Below are 24881 nucleotides of genomic sequence, written 5' to 3'. Positions count from 1 at the left end.
GGGGGGACACGCGACAGGCCAAAAGCTCGCACACCAAGGCCCGCCCCCGCTCGGGGGCGGAAGGCCCCTCTCTATCTTGATTGGATGAAGGCTTAGCCACATAGTTTTGGGTCTGAGAGGCTTAATGTAATCAAATGGTGGTCCGTGGCTTAAATGCAGAATAATGGATCTTGAACTGAAAAAGGTAGAAAACCACTGCAAGTAGACACTTCAATGAATTGGTAGACACTCCCTGAGCACTGTTGATGGTTTAATTGAAAGTGATATTGAACCAAATGTTAGAACCTGAATTGTAAATCTAGATATCTATCTCTAAATTTATTTCATTTTATTCCTTCCTAAAATATAATATTTATCCGATATAAAACTAACATTACGTAGCAGGCCCCTGTGACAATTATAAGAACTCTTCGTCTCTGCCTGGGCCCTATTTAAACTTGCATCAGTCAATTTCCATATAAATAAGCAGTGTCTTACAGTGGTTTCGTCGAGGCGGCTGGGCAAGCTCCCTGAGGTGGGCATACAGTGGTTGATTTTGGGGGTGTTCACTATCGGGGTGAAGGCGCTTACGCTCCGGACCATCTGGGCCCCGGGGGACAAAGCCCCCTGTCGGCGCTCTGTTGGGATGTCTATACACTGGGCCATGGTTGATCTGATCCTGAATAGAGAGAGACACACACATATCATTACTCACTCTTAACTCACAAACGCACACAAATACATACACATAAATGCAACCAACCAGGTAATTAGTAACTAATTGCAACCATTATCCCCAAATGGTACCGGTGTGCAACTGGTCAGTCCAGACCACTGCCAGCGGTCTCTAAAAGCGTTGTGTTGCAAGGAGTTGCGTTGGGACTGGTCTGCATTACCTTCCATCCCTTGAGCAGTCTAGGATATCAATCCTGGGGGAAGGGGGGGAGAGGGCCATGGTGGGACAGGGGGTGGACAGTGTGGATGTCCCTGTATCCATGCCTGTGGATATGGAGTAGGAAGACGTCCCTGCCTCATCCCCAGAGGGGCTGTTCTTCAAGAATAGTCTAGTAAAGAAAGAGACAAGAGAAAGAAAGAAAAACAGGTATTAGAGAGGTATTTCTTTTCAAGCTAATCCATGGAATAATGCTCATGCATGAATTGTGACTTTACCTGGTTGATCTCTAGTGTTACTCAAGCACACCACACTGACCACAGTACAAATAGTACACTCAAATCTGTCCAGTTTAAGTGTAGACTTGTCTAAATATTGTATTTATTTATTTTTCACTCCCTTCCATGTCTACCTTTGCTTTCCCTGCCAGCGTGTATTCAGCCCATAAAGTGTGTGTGGGGTGTAGGTGTCATAAAGAGATTTGTTGCCACACTGGGCACCTTGTTCAATGTGTCAAGTATGCATCTCTGCCAATGCTTGTAATACTGGCAATGTTAGTGCTGACATCACACATTCACGTAATGAAGAATATTACCACGCTTGATTGATTCACTGGAGCCTTGGCTTTAAATGTTGGAATTGCTTCCAAAATGCCAGGGCTAGTGTGAAAATGTGAATAATATTGTTGGACATCAGCTCTATAAATTACATTTGTTATTACTGTATTTCAACTGTCTACTGATAATCAAAATAACAGACATTTAAACCATTCTAACCACCTGCTGCAAACAATAACTATAAAACAAATCAGTGAATTTTCACTGGTTTCCTATAGGGTCCTTCCGTGGTGAGTGGGCATTTGCATGGTGTAAGCATACAGTACCTCCCAGGTCCTCGCATGTCCCTAATCTCCACATTGAGGAAGGGGAGGAAAGGGTTCCCACAGAAGGGACAGGTGGTGTTGAGGTTGGAGTCGTCTGCCGTCCAACCCGCCATGATCTCCTCGTCATACACTAGGCCGTCGCACGTCTTACAGCGCGAACAGCTGGATATCAGCAGCTATGAATGGACCAGAGTTCAACAGAAAGATAAATGCTGCATTAACTGCATTTATTTAAGCACCTTCATCCAAAGCGCTTTACAATGGAGCAGTCTTGCCCTAGCCTTGACGACCATGCAGTCTTATGCAAAGGTTACAATGTAATTTAGATTGTTATTATTATTATTGTTATTTAGACAAATGCTTTTGATTGATTGATTGATTGATTGATTGATTGATTAACAGTTTGCAGAATTACAGTACATTTCAAGTACACCTCAATACAAATACTGTTAACAGTGAGTGGACGACACCATAAAGCATTACACTTGTTTACAATAGGGCCCACCATTTTCAATTCATCAAAACATTTAGAGACGTACGAATATACACAACTATATAGTCAAAAAGAAATCATCATAGGAGCAGGAGGTAAAAAGGGAAAAGAAACATATACAGTGAGGGGAAACAGGGGTGGGTGGGGGATTCAGATTTTACTGGGGCCAGTTTCGAATTGCAGCCGTCCGTAGGTGCCCTTTGAGAGCAGTTTTGAAGGAGTCAAGGGATTCGCATGTCTTAATGATGCCAGGTAAATTTGTTGACCTGGCATCCTATAGTTTGTCTATAGATTCAGTGTACATATTATTTATTCTTTGATATAATAATGTTTAGACTGATGATGATGATGATAGGTTCTTGGTTTACCTATGATCCTAGATTACTGAAGCTGTCTCTATGCATTTGATGTATTACCTCGTGTTTACCTTGCTTACTGTAAATCGCTCTGGATTAGAGCGTCTGCTCTAAATGCACACTTCCCTGGAGATATGGACTACTAGAGCAGTGGCTACATGGGGTCGGAAAGGGGTTTCCGTTTCCTGGACCGTCCAGGGACTGTCCTTGAGGGGGTTTCAAATGGACCCTTACAGGTCTGCAAATCTAAGAGTGTAAACTGTAAATGGAACCAACCTCAATTCAATTTGTATACTCTCAGAGTTATGGGGTCCTTGAAATTGAAAGGTTTGAGACCCACTGGACTAGAAGAGATGTAATTAGTGAAAGATATATGGGTTTTATTTTTGTGGAATGTTCTATTTCACACTAACAGGCTCTGTGGGTTAAACACTGATCTTGAAGCTATATGAAGAGGATGAATGGTTAACCTGCTTTAGACTTAGAGAGCAAAGCCTGTGATTATAGTACTAGTTACATTGTGTAATTATGATTTTACCTCCATGGCATAGTTGTTGAAGATGCTGGTGTTGCTAGTGTAGTGTGAGGAGCCCAGATCAGACTTGTCAGGTAGAGGAAAGCCAGGCGGGGAGAAGAGAGAGCCTAGAGTGACACCACAAAACACCACTGTTATTTATACACATATCGTTAAGGTCAAACAGCCAGAGTTGAGGTGGTGCCTTCAAGTATATCTCAAAGAAGCAAACAATATATTCACTCCATTTATAATTATTTTATACAGTATACCGGTATACTCATTCTAATAAGCAAATATTATAAGCAAGTAACATGCCTCCTTTAGTTTTTCCGCATTTATTTTGAGGACATTTTCGCTTTATTTGACAGTATAGGAGAGGGTAATGAGAGGTAACACAATGAAGCTGTTACTGTACTGTACAGAATGGTCTCTGTGTGGTGGAGCCCTCTATGCCAATGCAAAACACTACCATCCCAGGTAATGTGCATGGCAGGAGTTTCTTTTACTTTTTTCTTTTTTTGAGCGGTGACTAACCGCTCAAGTAGCAATGTGTGTATGTATGTATGTCTGTCCCTGGGTCTGTGCCTGTGTCCGAGGCCGAGCATGGAAAGCTGCAACATGGTAACTCTGTCATTTCTCAACCGTTTCGGACATGGGAACTCCGGGAAGGCTCGCCGGAACCGGGCCGCCCCCCTGGACGTGTTCCTGGGGGTCTGGATATTCCGGGGGGGCCCCCACACAGTACAGTTGCACCGCTCACTTCACAACGTGTGATTATTATTTTTTTGCTATGCTCGTGATAGCACTACATGCAAAGTATACTGTGTACTGCAGCTACATTTCTGTGCAATACTGCCATTGTGATGTGCATTGCAATATGAAAACACATATTTAGTGTGGTTGCCCTAAAGGGCAACCAGACTATAGGGCAACCAGACTATTGTAATTGTAACACTTTTTTTCTTTATTTCGCTAGAGTAACCCTAAACTTTGTAGTACTACTCCTCCTACAGTTTTGACTGTACGCACTTGAGCCATATCTCAAATTGACCGGAAAAATCGGGAATGGTGTGCTTGCTCGTTTCTAAGAGAAATGTTGTATAGTTTAATTGATATTAATTTATTCGTGCATTAAATGTCCCCATTGACATGAATGGGAAAATGCGAAAAATCACGTTCAAGTATTTTTTCCTCGGAGACCGTAAGGACTATAGTTACAAAACTTGGAGGGATAATTCGTAATACTTACTGAAATTAATTCACTTATAATTATATCGGTCGGCCTCATGGTGGCGCTATAACAGCCCACTTTACGTTTTGGCTTATAACTCTTGAACCATAGGTCGTAAATTCAAAATTCCCTGTATTCCTTGGGCCATGACGCATCTCCCCATATAGGCCACGCCCATTTGCGTCAGGATAGATTTTCCGCCATTTTGATTTTTCTTCAAAACACACCTTTATTTTCTATTTCTACAGATTTTGTCCGAATCTCACAGAAATCGGTACACATGATCTCTGGACCTATCGGACCGCGTTTCATTTTTTTTCAGATTTTTTGAATTTTTTTTGTCCGTATCGTTCGGCCTTAATCGTCGTCCGAAGTTAGCGGGAGGGGCCTATTTTACAAAAAATGCCTGAAGTCACGAACGGAATGTCCAATCCATCCCAAATTTGAATCAGATGTCGCGGGTGGTTTAATCAACCAAAAGCCAAAAGCGATTCCATTTTCATCCATAGGGGGCGCCGCAAATGTGAAAAATGTAACCGTTTCTTGCAGATTTTTTTTTTTGGGGGGATAAATCCCATCCGAATTACTTACGCATGATCGCAGGGGTGACGCAACATTGTAATTGGCTGGCAATATCAGTGGGAGGGGCATATGTAAGCCACTGCGGCAACCACACTTTGCAATTTTTTAAAATTGCGACCTTTCTAGTTTCTTCTGTGTGCAGAAAACAATTGGCAATTTCCATTGATCAATATTGGGATTTCCATGCATTTGACAGTTTTTCATGTCAGCTTCACAGCTGCCGACATACTGTCAAGACTGGATGAGTGCTTTTGTTTGTTTAACTTAGAATAATACAACATAATGGGCCCTATTATGCGTGTCTTAAGTACCAGGTCTTATGACTTAACTTAAGACCTGGAGGCGTGGTCAATGCTGTTTGGCCACTCAGAATAGCCAAATGGCATTGATCACGCCTCCAGGTCTTAAGTTAAGTAATAAGACCTGGTACTTAAGACATGCATAATAGGGCCCAATGTGTCATTAAGGACAAAGATAACCTTACCAGCATGCATAGGCGTACGTCTCCCAGAGCTGTGGCATGTGGGCGAGCTGTCCAGCCTACTGCGAAGGGGGCTCGGCCTGGGACTCTTGCGGGGGCTCACGGGGCCGTTCCTTTGGGGGAACAGCGAGTAGCCATCTGGCTCTCTGCAGCTGTCCTCGTCCAGTAGGGAGGAGCAGTCTGGATCCCCCATGCCCAGGGAGGACACACTCACACGGTCACTGTTACCGTCCTGGTGTGTGGGGACAAGGTAATGAGCATCACAAAACTAACTGGGAAATATATATCATTCTGACACTTTAATTGCTAATGTATTTCAGTATACTGACAATTTTGAAAACAAAAAAGTGGTGACTAAACTTGAACACTGACAAACGCCTAGCGTTAGCAGGAATTACATCAGGGAAATGTTCAGCAATGCAAGGGAGGGCAGATTGTCAGACAGTGGACAATCCACAAGGGGGCAGTGGTGCTCCAAATTTGTTCTTAGATGATTACAGCTGAATTTGTATTTTGTGGTTCTTCAACCAATACCCAAAGACAAAAAAACACTTATTATGATATTTAAGCCTCATTTACAAAGACATGGACAATGGACAATGGACACTGCATGGACAATGCAGTTCAGGTTCCAGTGCCAAACCTATGGAGAATCATGTGTATGTGATTCCTAAAACAATATATTATATAACACGTCAACAAACCCTCCCACAGTGCCCCTGATCTGACCAGCGCGTGATGTGCTGTACCTTGTAGTGTTGATTTCTTCGACTAAAACTATGGCGAAAAATGTTCGTCAACTAACTTTTTGAGCCCCTCCTATGCCCAGATTTGTGCGTGTGTACTCCATAGCGATGATTTCATTGGCTGAGCAATGTACGTATTGAGGATAAAAAGTGAGGACAGAAAATTGAGGACTCCACAAGTGTTAGGGGGTGACAGAGTAGTGGAGCAGAGATCCTGTAGTTTGGTTGCACTCAGGTGTTGCGCTCTGAAAATAGCAAGCTCACAATGCGTCGCTTCGCGAAGATCGGCTATTTTCAGCATTAATCCAAGTGTAAAATCAGGCATTACGGTGCCATCAAGGCCCGCCAAAATACATTTTCGTCGACAAAATCAACTGTAGATTTAGTCAACTAAACTCTTACTCTTATATCGCCTAATAGTATACTAAAACTAAAAAAAGTCACAAAAACTAAATGAAAAGACTATGACTAAAACTAACATCAAACATCGCTGTCGAAATCAAACACTGGTACCTTGGTGGGCGTGGTGTAGGTGGCCAGACGAGAGTACCAGCGGCTGGCCTTCTCGGCCACACCCTTCCCGGCAGAGAACATGCTGCTCTTGAACACGTCCAGGGAGGGCGTGAGCAGAGTGTCCAGCGCAAACGAGGAGGAGGAGGGTGAGGGGGGCGCCAAGCTGTCCTTTCTGTCCCTGTACGGGCTGGGCCGGGGACTGGGCGTGGCACTGGAGCGTCTGCTCGGGGGCGAGGACCACAGGCGCTGTTGCGACGAGGCGGAGGGGGAGGGCGAGTGGTACGTCTGGGAGCGCGGCACCCTGCCGGGCCTGAGGGGGGAGCCGTGGGGCAGACTGGCCCTGCGGGGCGTGGAGAGGGAGGAAGAGGAGGAGGAGTAAGGGTGCAGCAGCAGGGGGCTGGAGGGGTCCTGGGACAGGTCCGTGCTCGGGGTGCGGCTTCCCAGTGGGCTACCCATGTGGTTCATGTAGAGCTCGATCTCCCGGGCCAGGGGTCTTCGGGTGGTGGGTGTGGTGCCGCCCGACTCGTCGTGCTCCAGCTCCTGCTCGCCGGCGCCGTGCCACTGCGACTCGGCCGCCAGCAGGGAGAGCGGATCGTAGCCCGTCTCGATGCCCGTGCGCTGTACCGCCACCCTGGGCGCGCTGGAGGCCACGCCACCGAAACTGGCACTGTGCCCTACCGTCCTCTTACGCGGCTCGCCGCCTCTGGAGAGGCCGGTGGCCGTCTCCGGGGCAGGCCCGTCCAAATCCAGATCCTCCAGATCAAAGATGCCGTCAGTGTTGCCCTTGTCGTCTCCGTCGCTGTCATCCGTCTCGGTGATGGCCGCCGCCTTCCGCGCGCCCTCCGAAGTGCCCAGCGCCAGCGAGCGGGGTCTCTTGCTCTGACTGAAGTTGGCACCCGAGAGGATCTTGACGTCGGCGCCCAGGTGCTCCGCAATCTTGGCCGGGTCCGTCTCGCCGCGGCTCATCCCCAGGCCGAGGACGGGGGTGCCACCACTGGCGGACACCACCGTGTCACCGCTTAGCCTGCGGCAGCGCGCTGCCTGCGAGTCCGCACTGCCGCAGCCCACCGCCTCCTCCAGGGCGCTGTTGTGGCGCCGGAGAAAACTGTTGCTCTGCACCTCCCCGATCTCCTCCAGGGAGGAGGTGAACAGGAGGCCTGCTATGTGACCTGAGAGAGGAAGAGAGGGAAATGAGAAATAGAGAACAACAATTATATTTGCAATCCTCTAATACGATCAAATGCAATGAAACAGTGGTGATAACAGTGGCTTATTATTTCACCTGTGCTGGCAGAGCTTTTGGGCTTACAGGACGCGCCATCAAAGGGACAGTTGCCACGGACGATGCCACGAGGTTTGAAGGACGGAGGAACCTCCATGTCTAGCTGTGGTAGACAGTCCCCACTGCCCTTAGCACTCTCTGTCTCAGATACTACACATACACACAAGCACAGACACACACACACACACACACACACACACACACACACACACACACACACACACACACACACACACACACACACACACACACACACACACACACACACACACACACACAGTCTTGACTTTTTAAATTAATCATGCGTGCAGCTTCTTGCACATTAATTACCCTGACAATTCACCAAAGGGCATTAGACAGATAAACTGATACTGTACGTGTTTAGAGAACGTTAACACCCCGAACGCCCGGGGGTATTTAGGACCATTAAACGCCCGGGGGTATTTAGGACCATTAAACGCCCGGCGGTATTTAGGACCATTAAACGCCCGGGGGTATTTAGGACCATTAAATCAGAGCGCCCAGCGATTTGCAGCAATGGAACATATTTCAAGGTGCACAAGGCGCCATCTTGGATGTAGCTGAAGTAGCTAGATGTAGCCAAAACACCCCGAGGCGATCGACAACAACGGGATGTATGATTAATTCTAGCGTGACTAGCGACGGGACCGCAATGGGCCGTCAAAAACATCATCTTTGGTTAGAATTGGACGGATTGATTTAGATCAAGAGTTATTCACGTTTTAAGATTTTCGAGCTAAAATGGGGGGGAACATTTTGGATGACGTCCCAACCGGAAGTGACATTGAATGTTGCCCAACAGGCGCTCCCAGCCTGTGGAGCGATGCGCTCGGTTATGATATCAATAAAGTTCCGTCCTGTGATTCATCTCTGTCCTGAGCGTCGAGCGGTACTATTTGATAGGGCGGAGACCTCCGTTTATGCCGCTCAGGTTGTTAACATTCTAAACATGAAGTCGCCAGCCAGCTTCTTTTCACCTTACAGTCAGCTAAATAGATAACCCTATCCACCCGGCTTCCCATCCACAAACACAGCCAATTATGTTTGTTGGAATGCCCGGCCAAGCTGGATGCAATGTAGTTCTTTTTAACACAGAAACTACACAGTGGTGTTGTGTTAAACGTGTGAGAATTCATATGCATGGCTGGCGATTACTAACAGGAGCTGCAGTCGCTCTCCTTCTTGTCGTCTTTATCGGCGCCCATGTCCGTTCCTCCACTGGGGTCCCCTCTCCGCACCTCCTCTTTGGACAGCGAGTTATAGCCCAAATCTGACTGGTCCCCTGAGGGAGGGAGAGGGGGGGTGGGGGGGGGGGGGGGGGGTAGATAGGAGACCAGGAAAGAAGTGAGGTACTGAATACAGCAGGATAACAGAGACTGTGGGAAGTGTTATGACGACCAAAACCTCCCCACATGGGAACCAGTCATCATAGTTATTCACAATCAACTGGTGAACCTCCTATTTTGAACCTGTGTCTCTTATTTAAAGAGCGACTCAGTAGGTCAGCATGTGAGCAGGGCGTGCATATTTCAATGACACTGGGAAAATTCCAACTCTGAACTTTTAGTTCCTACTGTAACTGTCAATCATTTAGCTGGGGGCCTCTGGGGGTCCCCGGACCCCCACGCTGACAAGCACAGGTGTAGAGCATCTTGCAGCATGTTGCACACCCTTTAACCTCGATTATTCTATGGACTGTGACGGGTATTCAGTCCACCGTATCAACATGATCCATAAATATTATTTAGGTAGTTCTGCTTTGTTTGGACAGAACAGTGGAGAGATCAGGGATAAGCTTTGACTTGGACTTGGCTCTTCTTTGAACTCGCCTGCGCCTGTCTTTTGTGTTCATCGTTTTTATTCTAGCACCTAAACTAAAAGTCCTTAAGAATATAGTGCACAGTACACAGCGGCGGCTATGCTCACGCACCTTGTCTCTCAATCTCTGCACTTTCCTGTGTCTATAATGAAAGTCTCTCATGCCTTTGTTAATTCAATTCAGTTCAGTTTAATTCCATTCACTGTGAATTAGTAACTTAAGTGACAAATCATTTAAACAAAAATCGTATTTTTTATTCTACTCTAGTAGAATGAAAAAGATTTGGAAGGCTGAGAAAGCAGTAGAATAAAAACAATGTCACGTTGACATTTCTCTCTCTCTCTCTCTCTCTCTCTCTCTCTCTCTCTCTCTCTCTCACACTCTCTCTCTCCAATTTCCCTGGGTCTCTAGGCAACCAGATTTCTCTTGATCTGCTCTCCTCTTTCATCTTTCCCTGGGAGCGCTCGCTCACACTCTCCTCTGGATAAAGCATAAAGGCTGTATGACCAGCCTCCTATTCTGTGCTCTGTGTAAACTGTACACTTCACAGTGCAGGAGGCTGGCCATACACTGTAGAGCACCATGCAACAATCCTGTGAGGAACAGTCAAGGAAACCGACACACACACACACACACACACACACACACACACACACACACACACACACACACACACACACACACACACACACACACACACACACACACACACACACACACACACACACACACACACACACACAAAAAATGCTGTGTCTTGGTTGGGGGGCAGGCAGCACAGAGAGAGGGCCAGGTGGGTGACAGGATGGCTAGTTTGGTAAAAGTCAAAAATGAAGAAAAAGGGTACAATTTAATTTACACCTAAGAGGTTGTGGGAAGAGACCTCACACAGGCAGTCAGAAAGACAAACGGAGAGAGAAGACAAAACTCCAAACAGAAAGACAACAGACCGAGGGACAGAAAGAAAGACAGGAGAAAATAGCTCAGTCGGGCAGACAGACAGACAGACCTAAGTTAAAGTCGGTAAAAAAAGCTGAAATTAGAAACTACCCGACTACTAGTCAGACAGAAGGACAGACAGATGGACAGACAGAAGAGAGGCTTTACCTGAGTGGCGGGCGGGGTCTCTGGGCTCAGAGAGGGCCGCCAGGCCCCGCAAGCCCACACTGCCGCCCAGACGGCCGACTGCATGCAAGGGGCACACACAGGCAAGGGCCAGAGTAAAGTAGGGGCAGGGTTAGGGGACAGTGCAAGAGCAGAAACCACGGCAACAAAACCAAAACAACATGGAGAGACACCAATGTGGAATGAGGATGAAAACAGGACAGGACGTATGGACAGGGACGAGGGAGTCATGGAGGGGAAAAGGGAAAACAAATCATAAGAGAGGGTTTTTGGAAGGCGAGCGAGGAGTGTGGAAAAAGCATGGGAAATGGAGAAAGAACAAAGCAAATAAAAAAGGTGTCAGTGAAACAAAGAAAAAAAAGATATGCAGGTACAAAATGGCTGCCCCGTGAAAGAGCGGAGTCAGGACGGCAGCCCTGTTCGAGTGTACCTGTGCTAGATTTATCGTCAATGGGGTCTACTTTGACGGGGTCTGCAGCGTAGGGGCCCTGCTCGGCCACGTTAGTGTCGACGGAGCTATCCAGGCTGCCGTGACTCACTGCGTCCGCATCGCTGCCATCTGCCCAAAGACAATAAGGCATTAAAGGATGTCTGGAAGCCGCTCCAGGGGCTTTTGTAGAGAAATTCTTTGTTTTTGTTTTTGTTTGTTTTTACTATTAGAGATTACTGTAGGTCAGTAGTGCTGGAAAGTGTACTTCCCTGAATGTTACACAGTAGGCCTGTGTCCCTCAGTGTTTACTGTTTTGTGTCTATAAATATGTGTATAAGTGAGGATGTCTATATTGTTTACAGGTACCCGGCAGGCCGGCACTCGTAATTTTTGTAGCGGAGTCTGAAGTAAATCAGTAAGGGGACATGCAGTTTCAGCAACACAACGCTGGTACAGGGAGTTAGCATAAAAAGCCAGCATTTGCATAACAGAGTAGCATGCATCCTATGGGTTTCTGTGTGTGTTTGTTTTGTTTGTTTTTTTTTGGGGGGGGGGCATGCATGGCCATGCATTGCCATGCATGGCTCTAGTAAACCAAATCACACATTATGATCCAATGCAGACTTGGTTGACAATGGGACAAGTCTGACAGATCACTCGTATACGCTTAAGGTAAATGAATGAATATGCAGCGAAATATGTTCTCATTCAGATGAACCAATTCACCAATCAATTCAATTTGTAGGTGGTTAACTCTTATTTTGAGAACATAGCTGCCTGGGTTCTTGTTTTCTGTTCAAAAATATATATATAATTCTTTAGGCAGTTTTCTGTTGAGTGAGTCAAACAGCCCAGAACACTTCATGTTTATGACTGCTTATGATACGGTACAATTCTTGCATCCCTCATAATGTGTGTCAGACTATTGCATTCCAATAGAACAAACGGCACAATTCACTCAAATTAATCCTCTCCTCTATTCCACATCAAATCTAGTCTCTCGTACATGGAGAGGACAACATAAGACGAGACAGAGACGAGGCAGAGGTTTATTCATAGTTACCTGACAGAGGGCTCTGGGTGAGCGGGCCATGTTTCCGAAGCGCCTGTTTGAACTGGGCCACGCCCAGCACCACATTTCTTAGCTTCATCCATAGGAAGTAACCACCTCTGGTAGTGGAGGGCCATGTACTCTCCAACACCGCCTGTGAGAGGAGGGGAGAGGAGAGGAGGGGAGGGGAGGGGAGGGGAGAGGAGAGGAGGGGAGGGGAGGGGAGAGGAGAGGAGAGGAGAGGAGAGGAGAGGAGAGGAGGGGAGGGGAGGGGAGAGGAGAGGAGAGGAGAGGAGAGGAGAGGAGAGGAGAGGAGAGGAGAGGAGAGGGGAGGGGAGGGGAGGAGAGGAGGGGAGGGGAGGGGAGGGGAGGGGAGGGGAGGGGGGAGGGAGAGGAGAGGAGAGGAGAGGAGAGGAGAGGAGGGGAGGGGAGGGGAGGGGAGGGGAGAGGAGAGGAGAGGAGAGGAGAGGAGAGGAGGGGAGGGAGAGGAGAGGAGAGGAGAGGAGAGGAGAGGAGAGGAGAGGAGAGGAGAGGAGAGGAGAGGAGAGGAGAGGAGGGGAGAGGAGGGGAGGGGAGGGGAGTCAAACCTTATCTGGTTCACGCAGAGGGAAACTAAAATGTGCTTTGCAGCAAAAATATGCAAAATATATTTTTATGTGGCCATTACCATACAAATTAAAGTAGTGCACAAGACATGGAAACCAACACCAGTCACACAACAGTGACTGGTTATTTTATTTTAATTAAATTTTTCCATGAATTCAACCATTATTTAAACCACAGGATCACAGTGAGACGCTCATTGTTGATGCAATGAGCAAACCTCCAACAAAACAAAAATAGAACTACAGAGGGAGGGGAGATCAAAAACATTTCTGTGAATACAGATATTTTGAGTCAAATTCAATTTGAATGGATGGAATTCTCATCCAACCGTCATTAAATTCAAGATCTAAAGCACTAAGCATGACATGGTCATGCCAGAAGAATACACACTCATGCTAATTAGAACAATCAATATTAAAGTGGTTAATCCCAAACACAAATGTACCCACAACATGTCCAAGGATGAATTTCCGCCAGTAACACCCAGCCCACCCCTTTCTCTTCACAGAAACGAAGAGGATTACTAATGGATTGGACACCAATCCATCTCACATTTAGCTTTCTCTCTTGCACATAAAAGCCACTTGAACATTCTCCCTGAGAAAGCCACAGGCACGCTGCCAAATTAAATGCTATTCCAGTTGGCAGAAGGAGAGAGCAAGCAGTGAGAGCTGAGAATCTGTCTCCCTCTGCGTCTGCCATTTCACCTGACCAGGTGAAATGAGGTAAATGCCCGGGGAGATCGATACCGTGGCTGCCGTCTGTACCATTGTTATGACAACACGCTTCTAGGCCACAAGCTGTTTAGAGGGGCGACAGAGCCGTCTGTCTGGAGATCAGTGTCAGAGAGGGCAGTTTGTATTAATGCACCCAGTCACACACAGAGGCACTCTATGGGTGAGAACATTAAGCTACTGTTTCTACTTAACACACACACTTAAACATGTACAGTATACTGCATCATCACATGCAAGTGCATGTAAAAGCATACATTGATAATAATTTTCAGGCACGTTGAGTACTCTACCACAGACAGACATGGCTGAATGCAATATCTCCGGCTTGCAGAGACATTACTAATATTAATAACAATATTTACCCATACTTTCCACTACTCACCATCCAGCAAGGCAGAGAGTCACGACTCGCTGTGACAGCTGCATGTGATTACAAAGGCTGTTGTACAACCTTGAGGTGAGTGTAAATGTCAGTGAAGGGCTGTTACGAGGATTTACTCTGATGAGGTGTCATGTACTGCACTGCATGTAGCAGACCAGTGAGTTCCCTCCATGATTTCCTTTTTCGATCGCTCGAAAAAAGCATCTTGCGCGCACGCACGCACGCACGCACGCACGCACGCACGCACGCACGCACGCACGCACGCACGCACGCACGCACACACACACACACACACACACACACACACACACACAGAGGATGTAGGTCTCTACCTTGTTGTAGTACCCATATGTGATGGCATTGGGATGGACTCCAGCCTTCTTCATCTCAAACAGGACGCGGACTGCCAGGACCGGCTGGCCGTACTGACCACACAACTGCATCAGCACACGGTAGCACACCTGCGGACGACAGCACGTTGTTACCTTGTTCTCTCCTTGTGTGAGAAAAGAGGATGGTGTTGTTGATCCAAGTATAATTGAGTCGTTTGTGCCTGTGTGCACAGTACACGACTGGATGTAACAGTCAAACATTTTCTGGGCTGGTTTAGGTATACAGGCATACAGAAAATGCAAGTAAAACTTAATTAAAATTCTTTGCCAACTAGGTGGCTTGCATCCTTGCCTCGTTCTGCACCAACCACCATTGACAAAGAAAAAGGGAAAATAATACAAAATAATAATAATACTAATATTATAACGATAACAACAACAATTAAATACAACGTACAACTAGATTTTTTTAAATTATCAACAAATTATAAATACAAAATAAAAATAACCCCTCCCAACCCACCCCGTTATACGCCTGAAAAGAAAAAGAAATTAGCAAAGATTTCAACAAAGACCAAAAATAAAAAAGGGATTAGATAAATATAATTAGTTAATATGTAATGCTAATTATATAGTAGAGGTCCTAACTTGATAAAGAATATGGTTCCAGCTGTCTATTGTTTGATAGATAGTAGCAGTAGCACCATTTAATCTAGCTGTAGAAAGCTCCATTGTTACAGCAGCAATTAATAGCTGTTTACTTTCCAGTGATTAAAGGGCAGAGAATGTGGAGCATGCCATCGCAGTGCCAAATGAGTTGTTGTTGTTGTTTGCAGCTGTACTTACTGCCAGCCAGAAGCGTCTCTGAACTGTACTTAAAGTTAAAGAAACATCATCATTAAGGAGCAATAATTTGGAATATGTTTTTGTAATACTTTAGATAGATAATTAGTAATCTGTTCCCAGAAGCTTTTGACTGTGGGACATTCCCACATCATATGTATAAAGGTACCAGTTGTATTTCTATATGCTTTCTGGGGGGTTAAATATGTTTTATGGACAACATTTTCGGGATGCCAACTGGAAATGGAAGTTATGTTGAAATCCCCATTCGTCAAAGCGCAGAGGAGAGACCCAGCAGGGATAATATTCCAAACTTCTGGTTAGTATATCAATGAGAGAGAGTACATCAATAACTACGCACTCCTCTATCAGTCTTGGTTATTTCGGAATATTCAAAGGTAATTTGTGGTCTTTTATCTGACATTTCTGACAGCTCTGGTCTACTTTTGGGGGGCTGTGACTGGCGCTAGCATTATCAGCTGAACTGTGTGGTTTGTTGTGATTGGTCTATTTTTGCACGAATAGAGCTGGCTGGCCCTTTGGTGCCGCAAAAAAACAAAAAACAACACCACATCATACTACACTACACCAAACCAGTGAAAGGGCAGAGTGTGGCGAGTCGACCTCCTGTACCTCATCGGGCGGCTGCAGCTTCTTGGTCTGCATCTTCCTGAGGACGTCGTAGGCGGTGCGTAGCGCCCGCACCTTGGAGTGGCACACCTTGACATAGGCTGGCAGGCAGATGAACCACAGGCCATAGCAGTGGCGCAGCAGGCACTTGGACCACAGCTGGGGGATGGACGAGTATCTCTTGGCAATCTTCTGGGAAGACTTGATCTCCTGTGGATGGGGGGAGGGTTGGGGGTTGGTGGACGTGTGGAGCGGGACAGCTGTTAAATGTGTGTTGCTTGGTGGGTGGGTGTAGTACAGTTTACACACACACGCACACGTGCGTGTTCATTTGTGCACACGCTGACCTGTTTGGTGCGTCTAAACATGGGCGCAGGGCTCGTGGGACAGCTTGGGCGGGTGGCGAGGCGAGACAAAGGTGTCCGTAGTCCTTCCATAGGGTCAAAGAGGTCCAAACTCAGCACTGGGAAGCCATCATACCTAGTGGACGAAAATCGGATCAGTGGCAAAAGGCAGGCACAGGTTTTCACAAACTGATCAGTGAAACCCTCCTCCAGTTTTCTCCACAGCTGTTGGGGATGTGTTGACCCAGGATATGGAGAAGTGAGAGAAGTAGGAGATCACCTGTTATTAATCCCACGTTTTGATGTGCGTGTCCTAAGTGTGTCAGCTTTCTTCTCTACTGGCAGCTCAAGGATGAGAGAATGGACCAGGCTAAGTCAATTTAACAGTTTGAAGGCACCAGTATTGCTGTGAGCAATGCCTTTATGTGCTCTTAAAGAGCTACGCTTTTGTGCTTCCCTCGCTGGTGTGTACAAAGCTGTACAAAGCTCACAAGTATTCTGTTCTGGGGGTCTGATAAAAGAAATTTCATATCATTCAACAACAAATATACTCAAGTCAAGGCATCAAAAAGAATGTTACTTTCAGTGTCAACTGTGTCAGGGAAAAATGTATTCCCCCAAATCCATCACTTTACACTTTTCACTGTACATTTCTCTGTTGTGTGGTCTATACAGAAGTCAGATTTCAGAACAAACGGATGGAACATGATGTACATAACATGAAAACATTGTACTGTATATAATCCATATAATGTATACATAATATGAAAACATTTAGACATAGTATGGTCCATACATATTGAAATGTCCCTTTTAATACTTTATTATTATTATTATAATTGTTTTTTCTTCTGGCAAGCCACGGCCATTCTGTACTTATTGTATTCCTATTGAGAGCTGGCATGGAAGATGGAGGTTTTATGAATTATGTTCAAAAGGTAAAGAAAAATAAGAGAGCAATATGTGTCCACGCAACACAACACAATCACTTTGTCAACAGTCATTTCCACTCCAAGCCTGCAACCCTTGGCAGTAAAGTTCCTATTCCCAGTATGTGATCATGCCAGCTACACTTCAATCAGCCTCCTCCAGAGAAATTATCCTTTTGGGCACGCTCAGTTCAATTTACTCTCTCGTCCATCTTGTGCTCATTTTGCCACATACGTCATATTGAATGCCAATTATCATTCAACCAATACAATTGGTCTAGTTGAAATTACGTCCATTGCAAATTAAATATCTGCACTTTATGTTCTATTATCCCTGCACCATTTATACAGCTGTATTATAAGAATAAACGGGAGAAGCTCGATTGCATGCTTCATTTGTGTAATTGGTGCTTATACTACTTAGTTAAAGTTTAGCATTTTGTTCAGAGAGTGGAAAATGTACAATAACTAGACCGGTGCCTGGCTGTAGAGCACTGGGTCGGTAACGATGGATGTTGGAGATCCATGTCCCACCCGGCCATGCAATACCCGTTGTACCCGTGTCAAAGTACCCGTTCCACCCGTCCTCTGTGTCCCTTTTATGCCCATATATGGAGATTTCTGTATCTGTCTCTCTGTGTCCCTTTATTACATGGAGTTCTGTGTCAGGCATGCCCAAATATGGAGTGTTGTGATGTCAGAACTGGCCAGCTCCATATATGGACCCTGGGCAGGGGCCCTGTCCAGAGCCCGGGCAGAGGCCTTTTGTGGCGGTTCTGGACAACCGTGGGTCCGACCGACTCAACACTGCACTCCCTGTGGTGGGTGTGAACGTGTGTGTCGAATTTGAAGTCGTGGGGCGAACGGTTCTCCAATTACGTGCATTACAGACGTACACACGTACAGACATACAGAGACGTGGTGCATTTATAGACAGATGATGGCTTTACTATTGTAGCACTGACTAGCATAGCCTGAAAGGTGCTGGTTAACAGGATGAATTTGCATAAACGTAGCCTTGATGGTGGCTTTGCGTGTTACCTGTAGCAGAGAGGATGCTCCTCCCCGCCCGGAAGAGGTGGCAACTCTGGGGGTGTGATGAACACTGTGTGCTCGCTGCGCTGCGATTCGTCAAACTCTATTAGCCTGGTCTCCTCTGGCCTATCGCTGTCCACCTGGGGAGAGGAGCATGCACACACAAGTGGATATTTTTGCAGTGTCATTGCAGTGATGTTTCCCTACAAGCTATTTTTTGATGCAAATGCTGAATGCTGACATTAGAGCACCTGAATGGAAATGGCACATTTCTATCAGAATTCCATCCAAAAAGATTTTGTGCTTCATTGAAGTGCCAAGGTTTTGACCCTCCAAAAAACAATGAATGCGATTAGTAGTGATGGAAGAATTGATATCTGACCTTTTGATGCCTTATGCCTTATAAAACTACACAGAGGGCGGTCACCGCTGGTACAGCTTTACACAGGAATACTGTACGTCAAAATATTTTAAAACTACAATACAATCCAATAAAAAGGTAATTTGAACACTAGATGCGCTGTCGTCCTTTTTATAGTTTGGACTTCATTACCATTACCTCTCTTCAACGAGAGAGAGGAAGGAAATGGACATAAAATCTATACTCGCACTCAGTGCACCTTACGAAAATACTGGACGGTGTTTTGTGTGTGAAAACAGACACCCAGGCGGTGTTAGTATAATAATACTAAAACCTTTTGACTTGATCATGCTAGAAGTAGGATGTCCATAATCAGTCTATCTCTCTTTTTCTCGTCAATATTTTCCCCTGTTGAAGACTCTCTGTAGGCTGCAAAGAACTTACGCCACAGCTGGAATCATTTGTTGCTCTTAAAAAAATAACGGCAAAGAATAAAACACACATTGGACATGCTCGCTTGCTCGGATTAACAGAAGGCCATGGCCTTGCAACATACAGGATACAGGAGAAAGAGACAATATTTGAGCATGCTACAGTACTAAAGAAAAAAAAAGTGCAAAAGGGCAACCTTTTGTTGCTTCAACTAGTTAGCATGCTTACCGCACACAGTATGCAGGTCATTCCTTGGGCCCTATTTCCACAGGTGCCTTATCCCTAAACTTCTTTGCCTTTTTTTTGCTATTTTGAATAGTTCAAATAGCCGATCTACAAGCTCACAATGTGTCGATGTAGGTTGGCTATTTGAAGTATTTGAAGTAAAATGTTTTTCAAAATAGTAAAAAAAGAAAAGAAAAAAGGAAAAAAAAGGCAAAGATGTTTAGGGATAAGGGGTAAGGCACCAGGCAAAAATAGGGCCCAGACAAACTCCTTCTTGGCCTCAAATATTTATTAAAAATGTTAATGTAAAAAAAAAGTCATTATAAAGTATAGTTATTTATTATAAATATACCATAGTTATACATCCCATTTACATTTATTTTATCTCTGTGTGTAGAGAGCAACCAAATGGGACAACATCTGATTGTGATCATGGTGAATGCTACACCAAGAGAGGACAGATGGACAACATATTGATCCGTGTAAGCAGTGAGTGTTTGTCCTTCTGGACCTCATATCTAGGACGACGAGCCCATGAGCCCATGTGTAGAAAGCACATGTTCCTACGGTACACACATCTGCTAAGATAAACATCTCCAACAAGACCACAACAACACTACACATGACAGTGGTGGAAATTAACTAAGTACATTTACTCAAGTACTGTGTTGTATTTCCCATTTTCAATGCTTTTACTTCTACACTACATCTCAAAGGCAAATATTTAAATTTAAAAATATACTTTTTACTCCACTACAATTATTGGAACTTTAGTTATTAGTTACTTTGTAGATTTTGATTACTATTACAAAACTTTACTTACTTTGGGTACCCTGAGCTTTCAGTAAGGTAGCTTCATTATATGTACTATTTCAAGTATCATTTTCTTTTTTTTTAAACAGTATTTTATGACAAATTTTATTGCAAACTACTGTACACATGCAAGAGTTGAATAATAATTGACAATTCAATTATTCAACATTTCCAGTAACGCTTCAAAGTGGATATAGGAACAGGAGTTACTGGATGTGTAAGAGTCTGAACACTGATGGACAGCTGTGACGAACACAGGTCTCAGGAGCGTTTCCTCTGCCAGTTCACACACACACACACACACATCAAAGACCAAACACAACTACACACAGCTGTTGAGTCAGGAACTTGTTGCCTTACTTTTGTCTGTTAAAGAATGTTCAGTTCAGCTGCTTCCGATATGTTCTCCCTGTAGGCCTGTGTGTGTGTGTGTGTGTGTGTGTGTGTGTGTGTGTGTGTGTGTGTGTGTGTGTGTGTGTGTGAGAGAGAGACAGGCAGACAGACAAAGTGAGAGAGAAAGTGAGATAAAGTATGTTGAATAGTTGATTTGGCTGTTTTATTCGAATGACTGAAGACAGTGTCTAACTCTTTAATAATTACAAACTACTTTTAATGGTATTCAAAAGTAATTTTGATACAAAAGTCTTAATGCTCTTAATGTTTTGGGTAAAGCACATTGTTGTTGAAATGTGATAAACTTGCCTACTGTAACGTGAGCAAGACTGTGTGAGAGAGGAAGAGGGATTAAGAGAAAGAGAAAAGCACTGTCTCCAATATTGCCTAAATCACGCCGGTGTCCCTGTGTGTTGTGTGAAAGGAACAGAAACAGTATGTGTGCGTGTTCAGGCAAGTGTATGTTTCTGTGTGTGTGCACATATAGTGAGTGTGTGTGCATGCGTGCATGTATGTGTGATTGTGCATGCATGCATGTGCATGTATGTGCTGCATTCGCACATTGACTGGCTGTGGTCTGAGTTCCTGTCCTCCTCCCTCTCCCCCAAATGAGCCTAGGTGCCATAATCCTGTGAGGTGCAGCGTGGTCACCGTGGTGCAGGCAGGCTGAGGGATTAATGGTCCAGAAAGCTCACACCCAGGAAGGATATGGAGACATGGCTTTGACTACAGGCTGAAGTTCAGCCTCAAGGAATACATATACTGTATATACCAGAGCGCAAAGGGCAAACATAACCTTGGCAGCTTACAATGCCCCTTAAATCAGAAAGAGGTGGGCAAAAATCTTCCTCTTTTTTATTTTTTTCATTCAACGCACGGAACACATTCCGTGCGTTGAATGAAAATCCCCCTGAAAATAGTCCTATGGTTTGTTGCCAAGCCAAAAAAAACAAAAAAACACCGTACAAACAGTAATGGCGGATGGATCACAGTGTAAAATCCCGTTCACTTGCATGGAACTCATTTTCCCAGAAGCCCTTGCAAGCCAGTGGATAGGTCGATTTTCCGGTTACATCATCATAACGCGTCGGCCTCGTCACCATTTCTGCGACAAAGCCGGTATTTCTTTCAAGTCATTCAAAAACGGTGAATTAAACATATAAAACAAATAGCGGGTATAGCGTGTTACACAGGGAAGGGACAATGGAACTAGATAAATTGCCCCTCGGGGCACAGGTCTCCACCTGGCTAGGTCAGGTTGTGGCCTCCTGGTGGCGCTATAATAGGCCAATGTGTAAAGGATTCCATTTCTTCTTACGCCTTGGATGGCAATTGGATGATTTGAGGCATTTTGTTCGAAAAATGTGTTCTGCAAAAATTCACCTGTTGGTGGCGCTATAACAAGCCAATGTGAAAAGGGTGGGATATATTTATCAGCCTAATAGGAAAGTCTGTGAAAGATTACACGTAAATTGCACGCTGCGTTCATGATTTGATGCTATTTGTTCAAAACGGGCCAATCCTGCAAATTTTGAAAGCCAATGTTTTTTGCGGGATTTTTGGACAGATTCTGGAGGAGTACTATCAAAAGATTGATTTTACAAAAGTTATAACAGGCCGTGCTGGTAAAATTTGGGGCAGAGGTTCATCGTTGGCATCCAGGGAGTGTGTGTGAAAAATGTGGCATCACACACACGGACGGAGTGCAAAACATACTCTCTCCCTATGCCTTCGGCCTGGTGGAGACAATAAAACGTGTGTATAGCGGGTTACGCAGGGAAGCTGTTAATATACTTCAATTAAAGTCGGGGTGCAATGGTTTTTTTGGGCATTTTATTTAGATGTTTCAGTCTGACACAGAAGCCTGTGTGTTTCTGAACCAATCAGAGCATCGCATCCCTTTAGTATCCGACGCTACATCTGCGTCGAATCTGTTTGTTTACAAGACGAAGTGAGAGAAAGACGGGCAGCTCAGCATGTTTGCTACGTGTGGCTTATTTCTAACCTATAATGTTTTCAGATACATATTTTAGCATGCTGATTAAGTTTAAAATGAGTAATACACTGTCTGGATGTCATCTTGAATGAGATTAAAAATAGAGTAGTTCTGTAATCATAACTAGCTGTGTTTGGAGGAACGTGCAGCAATGGGAATCAAACAGGTGAATGAAATCAAGATTCTTCGGGCCGCGTTACGTAATCACGCATAACGTTTTTGTTCAAAGGAAGTAATTATATTTGGATTTTTATGGGCTTTTGATATAAAAATACACATACCCATAGGTGCCCATATGATGACGACGGATATGCTCTAAAAGTGTGAAAATGTATATTTCATTTCAGTACATCTTTAAACTAAACTTTCAGGTTGTTGAATAAGAAGATATTTCATTTTTTGTGGAAAGTCTACCCATCCCTCTGCCAACGTTATGCAATAAATAATAATTAGAGATATGCCAAGAGACCATGCCAACCGTTCCCCCGATAAATATATTTGATCTTATCTTATCTAAATTATACCACTATGTGTCAGCAGTCAAGATACACAGACAGACACCCAGCAGACATGTGGGTCCGATTCATAATAATAATAATTATACTAATGTTATAAATGTTACAAGAAGCAAGAGATACGAGTCAAAGAAACCCTTGGCCTTTATGATGGCAAACACTAGTATTTAACTTCCGCTGCACTAACACATTCTTATACAGCTACCTGTATATATGAATGAACACACGTGTCAGACCACTTGAACGGATGCCAGTCTTGCCAGACACCTTCTCTGCACAGGTGGATAGGACTTTACTGGGGGCATACGTTAATCCGACGTACCAGTAGTCCGACTCACCCGACATACGTTGCCGGTGAAGACTCACCCGTGGCTCCGACATACGTTAGGGTTTGGAGTAGGGTGTCGGACTATTGTGTGTGGGACTGCACCCCTTTAAACTGGGACCAATTCAGGACTCACTGTACATCTCAATCAGGACTTTGGGAGGCAAAAAAAAGCCCAAGGTAGCTAGAAGCGGCACGCATGGGGTGTCAGTCAATCTGCACCTCCAGTCAAACTGCTGTTACAGTAAATTAAGAGAGGTTCATGTTGGCAGAAGGTGATAATCAAAGGCTCCTAATGATTCCAACTGTGTGCTTTGTATGGAACTCATGGATTGGTAGCAGGGTAGGACAGCTAATATCATCCAAACCTAGCATACGGCTAGAAGCCTGCCAGGTCTGGTGCACAGTGATACGTGGCCTTTTCCCAGACATTGTGAGAATATTTATGGCAGGCCCAAAAGTCCTATTGGATCAACTGAGTTTTGTCTTATTTTATCCTCTTACTGCACAATGTTAATTTATCAATTTGTAAATAACCTAAGCCATATCCACACTGAATGCATGGAGACAATGGAAATACACCACAAGAGACCACAATGGAGTCCACGTACCTTGCCTGCTTTGTCTGCACTGCGCTCTGAGCTGTAGAGCTGCTCACAATCAGAGGCAGGCAGAAGAACAGAAAGAGAAACAGAAGGAGAAGGGGACAGGACAGGAGAGAAACAGGACAGGACAGGAGAGAAACAGAAGGAGAAGGGGACAGGACAGGAGAGAAACAGAAGGAGTAGGGGACAGGACAGGAGAGAAACACGCTTGGTTTTTAACGAAAAACAAGCAGGAGAGAAACAAGGTAGACATTCAGTAGAGCACTGTTTTCCAAACACTTAGTCGGGACCCATTTGTGGGTCGAGGACACATTTGTATAGGTCCCTATACTTTTTTGTTTGTTTCCTACATTGTTTTTAATATTATTTCAAAAAAGCAACATTTTTCATGAATCAAAATCCATTTGTAGTAATTTCATAAAGAAATCAAAGAAAAATCTAAGAAATTCCATAAATTAGAAAACAAATGTTTAAGAAGTAGTGGAAATAGCTGATCTACTGTACAAGCTCACAATGTGGGCTGTGAGCTACTTGTACATCTGCTATTTGCACTAGTTTGGGTCCCGGGCAAACGGTAATGTTTCTTTTGAGTCTTGAGCTGAAATGTTTGGGAACCGCTGACTGCAGTAGGGGGTTGGCACTAGAGAGAAGAACATTCAAAGCAGCTCACCTTATCCACACAGTCATCAAAGAAGGCCAGGCTTGCATCTTTGTCACTGACGAAGGAGCATTCCTCGATGAAGCGGATGAACATCTGGGTTTTGGTCATCATAGAGTAGAACTTCTGGTGGGAGCGGTCGCGACTCTTCAGGAATCCTGATGGGTGGCAGGGGGTGGGGGGATAGGGTCAAGCTAATGGGTTACATACTACACACATTATTCCCCCCAGAGTGACAATTATTTCCCTTCTTCAACCTTCTCCCCGTACCAGAAGAGTGTTCGGGATCAAAGCTGCTATAAGCCATTATGTAAAAAAA

At 44.8% G+C, this 24881-nt stretch overlaps 1 protein-coding gene across 2 annotated transcripts in view; it reads right to left on the bottom strand.

Annotated features, from left to right (window-relative positions):
- LOC306920826 (C-myc promoter-binding protein-like) overlaps positions 1-24881 on the bottom strand; it is a 66407-nt gene that overhangs the window by 6111 nt on the left and 35415 nt on the right. Inside the window, exons 13-28 of one of the 2 annotated variants that reach the window (XM_079497740.1) lie at positions 24575-24720; positions 23911-23949; positions 18246-18379; positions 16279-16411; positions 15935-16141; positions 14459-14587; positions 12414-12555; positions 11351-11479; positions 9136-9258; positions 7956-8105; positions 6674-7842; positions 5418-5646; positions 3142-3245; positions 1755-1930; positions 876-1043; positions 478-652 (exon numbers count right to left, since the gene is read on the bottom strand). In XM_079497740.1, coding sequence (XP_079353866.1) covers positions 478-652; positions 876-1043; positions 1755-1930; positions 3142-3245; positions 5418-5646; positions 6674-7842; positions 7956-8105; positions 9136-9258; positions 11351-11479; positions 12414-12555; positions 14459-14587; positions 15935-16141; positions 16279-16411; positions 18246-18379; positions 23911-23949; positions 24575-24720 — 3353 coding nt within the window. The remainder of the gene's footprint in view (positions 1-477; positions 653-875; positions 1044-1754; positions 1931-3141; positions 3246-5417; positions 5647-6673; positions 7843-7955; positions 8106-9135; positions 9259-11350; positions 11480-12413; positions 12556-14458; positions 14588-15934; positions 16142-16278; positions 16412-18245; positions 18380-23910; positions 23950-24574; positions 24721-24881) is intronic. The other variant, XM_079497741.1, reaches the window with a different exon arrangement.

This window comes from Electrona antarctica, assembly GCF_951216825.1.
Source record: "Electrona antarctica genome assembly, chromosome: 3".
Lineage (NCBI taxonomy): Eukaryota > Metazoa > Chordata > Actinopteri > Myctophiformes > Myctophidae > Electrona > Electrona antarctica.
Note: the sequence above shows the minus strand (reverse complement) of the source record. Positions and strands in the feature narration are given on the sequence as shown.